This window comes from Polistes canadensis, unplaced genomic scaffold (genome assembly GCF_001313835.1).
Source record: "Polistes canadensis isolate GaletaPanama2010 unplaced genomic scaffold, ASM131383v1 scaffold_604, whole genome shotgun sequence".
In the NCBI taxonomy this organism is placed as follows: domain Eukaryota; kingdom Metazoa; phylum Arthropoda; class Insecta; order Hymenoptera; family Vespidae; genus Polistes; species Polistes canadensis.
The window spans coordinates 10113-14297 of NW_014570151.1; the positions used below are offsets into that span (position 1 = coordinate 10113).

At 42.9% G+C, this 4185-nt stretch overlaps 1 protein-coding gene across 1 annotated transcript; it reads left to right on the plus strand.

Annotated features, from left to right (window-relative positions):
• The first annotated feature begins 368 nt into the window (after window positions 1–368).
• On the plus strand, window positions 369–3413 carry LOC106792743. The gene is made up of 5 exons (XM_014759250.1): window positions 369–498; window positions 628–1784; window positions 1916–2334; window positions 2446–2581; window positions 2685–3413. The coding sequence occupies exons 1-5, from the start codon at window positions 369–371 to the stop codon at window positions 3411–3413; spliced, it is 2571 nt and encodes an 856-aa protein (XP_014614736.1).
• Window positions 3414–4185: the final 772 nt, after the last annotated feature.

A 4185-nucleotide genomic window follows, 5' to 3' on the forward strand; every position in this document is an offset into this window, starting at 1 on the left:
ATCATCGAGAAGTTTCTAGAAGGAATTGAACGGAAGTGATGTAAGACTAAGAGGAGGGGGAAAGCGTATAAATAGGCGTCCGTAGGGACCGGAGGATGCATTCCATATTCGGGCATTCCGTGATAGTTCTATAGGTTAAGCAACGTTAGACTATAGATTATAGATTATTCACCATTCTATCTAATAAAATAATTATACAAAAATCGGTTAACATCACAGTTGAGCGTTAATGTTTTATTCATTATTTTATTACCTATAATAAATAAATAATAAAATCTTACATTTGGGGGCTTGTTCGGGATAGAATCAAAATAACGAGCTGGTGAACATCTATAAGTCTAGGACGGCGAAAGTGTTTAAAGTTAATTATGGAGTCAGAAAAGGATTCTCAAAAAAGTCTGGCTAATACGACGATTGTTGCGGCAGAACCAGATATAAGTGATATAAGGTATCTGGACTTGAGGGCCAAATTGAAGGGGATGGGCTTAAGCACGAAGGGTAAGATAAAGAAACTTGCGGAACGCCTGAAGAAAGCTAGGAAGAAGAAGCTGCGGAATGACGACGACGATGACGATGACGATGATGACGATGACGATGATGATGATGATGATGATGATGATGATGAAGATGATGATGATGATGAAACCCTTACGAAGGCTATGCAGGTGCTAACGTTTAAAGATGTAGAAAAATCGCTTCAAATATTTAGCAGCGTAGGTACGACTAATGTGAAATGTTGGATAAGAGAATTCGAGGAGATGGCAGAATTATGCCAGTATGATAGTTCACGGAAAATAATTTATTGTAAACGGCTATTACGAGGATCAGCAAGATCAATTGTGCGATATAAAAAGGGTTGTAAGACGTGGAAGAAGCTTAAGAAAGCGCTATTGAATGAATTTTGGGAAGTAATAAGTGCGTACGAGGTCCACGAATTACTTGGAAAACGATTGAAGGAAACTGGAGAATCTTATCAAGAGTATGTATACACGATGTGTGAAATCGCTGCTCAGGCAATAGTAGATAAGATGAGTACGATACAATATATTGTGAATGGTGTGCGAGATGAGCCATCCAATAAAGCTATTTTATACGGAGCAACGACGATCAGCGAGCTAAAAAAGAAATTCAAATTATACGAGGCGATGAAAGGGGAATTGCAGAGGAAGACAAGAACGATGAAGGTGCACGATAGCAGGGGAACGAATAAACGACCACCCGGATCAGCTACAAAGCCCAGTGACGAACGCTGCTACAAATTTGGAGAGTCGGGCCATCGGCAGTGGAAGTGCCCATCGAAGGCCAAAGGCGTGAAGTGCTTTAAGTGTAACGAGTTCGGCCACATCTCAAAGGATTGCAAAAAGAACATAAAGCAGCAGGTTAATCCGAAGGAAGCGTGCAGTGTAGAAGCGGGGGTGGGTGAAGAGTGCATCAAAGAGGTTCAAATAGGAGACATTAAGATTGTGGCGCTTATCGATACAGGCTGTAGTTTAAGCTTTATTACAATGGAAAAATATTTGGAAATCGGTGCACCTGAAGTAGGTAAGAAGAGTTTGCAATTCCGGGGCGTGGGTTCCGGTTTAAATAAGACGTATACCGAGATGGATACAATGGTCACCATTGATGGTAAAGGGTATCCGATCAAGTTACATGTGATTTCGGGCACTCTTATAAAAGATGGCTTGCTCATCGGAAATGACTTTTTGAATTATTTAAAAGTAGTAATAGGCGCGGGCAATGTTTGCATTCGTGACATAGAGGAAAGTCTAATGACGGACGACGTGGTACACGAGATTTTTAAAATCGATATAATTAACGAGCGGAATAAAATGGATCTGTCCTATATTACAGACGCGAGTCATAGTAAGGAATAGAGGCGTTAATAACGAATTATCGAACGGAAAAAGTTCGTCAGACAGATCTAGGAATGAATATATTCTTAAAAGATGAAGAACTAGTGTACGCGCGTCCGAGAAGGTTATCGCTGAAAGAAAAGGATGAGGTGGATGCCGAAATAGACAAGTGGTTGGCGGACGGTATCATACAGCCGTCGTTTTCCGATCACGCTAGTCCGGTGGTATTAGTTAGGGAGAAGGACGGGTCAGGAAGGTTGTTCGTTGACTATCGAAAACTAAACGATAAGATTGTAATGGATCGATATCCGTTACCACTAATCGAGGATCAACTAGACGCGTTACAGGGCGCGTGCGTATTCACTACTATCGACTTAAAGAACGGGTGTTTCCATGTGTCGGTAAATAGGGATAGTCCAAAGTACACGGCATTCGTGGTGCCTAACGGTCATTACGAATTTCTAAAGGTCCCGTTTGGATTGTATAATTCGCTTGCCGTGTTTCAAAAATACATTGACTTGGTATTTAAAAAGCTAATAGTTTTAAAAAAAATATTATTCTACCTAGATGACATAATTATACCTTCCGACAGTATTGAGGATGGGATGGATAAACTAGCGTTAGTATTAAAAACGAAGGGGGAATTCGGGTTAGTAATTAACTGGAAGAATTGTGAGTTCTTGCAGAAACGCGTGGAGTATTTTGGACACATAACCGAGGACGGTCAGGTACAGTTGTCGATCGCTAAAACAGCGGCGGTCGTGAGATTTTCCAGGCCTTTACCGCAGGGGTATACAAAGTTTTCTAGGTTTGACGGGGTATATTCGCAAGTTTGTGCCACAATATTCGGGTATTGCGAGACCGTTGTCCGATCTATTAAGAAAAGAGGTAAAATTTAAATTTGGGTACGAGGAGGAGGAATACTTTCAGAAGCTTAAGGAGATATTGTGCTGTAAGCCAGTATTGCGTCTATACAGAGGGAACGCCGAAACCGAACTCCATACGGATGCGTCGGGTAAAGGATACGGGGCAATTTTGATGCAGCGTGATAACACCAACGATATGTTCCCTCCTATATATAACGCAAGTGGGAAGACCACGCCAGCCAAAGAAAAGTATCCCAGCTATAAGCTGGAGGTGCTCGCAATCATCAAGTCGCTGCGAAAATTTAGAGTGTATCTGTTAGGGATTAGCTTTAAGACAGTGACGGATTGTCGCGCGTTCACGCCCACTATGAGAAAAAGGGATTTTTGCGTGCGCGTGGCAAGATGGGCTCTGTTTCTCAAAGAATTCCGCTATACAATTGAACATCGGACAAGCAGGCAAATGGTGCACGCAGATGCGTTAAGACTTTATCCTTTACCGACGGTCATGTTTATTCGCGAGGACGAAAGCCAGCTCATAGCTAGATTAAAGCGTGCGCAATCGGTGGACGAAGACCTACGCGGTATAATTAGTGGTGATAAGAAATATAGGGTTAGTGATTATACAATAAGGAATAAGATTTTGTATAGAAATGTAAAGGGTGACATGTTGGAGGTAGTGCCTAGGGCATTGTAGGCACAAATCGTTCGCCGAGCGCATGAGCAAGGACATTTCGCGGTAGATAAGACAGTGATGTTAGTGAGGAAAGACTACTGGTTTGAAGAAATGGGTAGTGTTGCAGAGGGGATAGTGCGGAACTGTGTGAAGTGCATTTTGGCCGAGTGGAAGGGCGGGAAATTAGAGGGGTAACTGCGTCCGATAAACAAGGGAGAGGTTCCTCTCCCCACTTTTCACATTGACTACCTGGATCCCCTCCACTAAAAAGAATTACAAGTACATCTTTTTGGTAGTGGACGGATTCTCGAAGTTTGTGTGGTTGTATCCGACTAGGTCCACGAACACGGCCGAGGTGTTGCGTCATCTGCAGAAGCAGGCGTATGTGTTCGGAAATCCGCGGAGAATCATCTCCGACAGGGGAACCGCGTTTACCTTGAACGACTTCCCAAAGTATTGCGAGGAGGAAAGTATTGAGCACATTAAGATCACCACCGGAATGCCAAGAAGTAACGGGCAGGTAGAAAAGTTAACCGTACGCTTATACCTCTATTGACGAAGATGGCCTTACTGAAACCTGGGGACTGGTATCGCTACCTTGAGTTGGCCCAACGATACTTGAATGCCACGCCTAGCAAAAGCATCAAGACAACACCGTTTAAGTTACTGTTAGGAAAGGATATAAGGATCAAAGAAAATCCGGCTTTACGAGAGATGATAGAGGACGAATGGAGACAGATGTTCGAGGCAGACCGAGAGGAGTGTCGGAGATATGCGAAGAAGGCTATCCTAA

What these genes read in the sequence shown, in the direction of transcription:
- LOC106792743 (XM_014759250.1), top strand. Translation starts at nt 369, where the DNA reads ATGGAGTCAGAAAAGGATTCTCAAAAAAGTCTGGCTAATACGACGATT. An exon ending in GATGGGCTTAAGCACGAAGG is followed by an intron (nt 499 to 627) that starts GTAAGATAAAGA and finishes ATGATGATGAAG; the next exon opens with ATGATGATGATGATGAAACC. An exon ending in GTCTAATGACGGACGACGTG is followed by an intron (nt 1,785 to 1,915) that starts GTACACGAGATT and finishes AAAGTTCGTCAG; the next exon opens with ACAGATCTAGGAATGAATAT.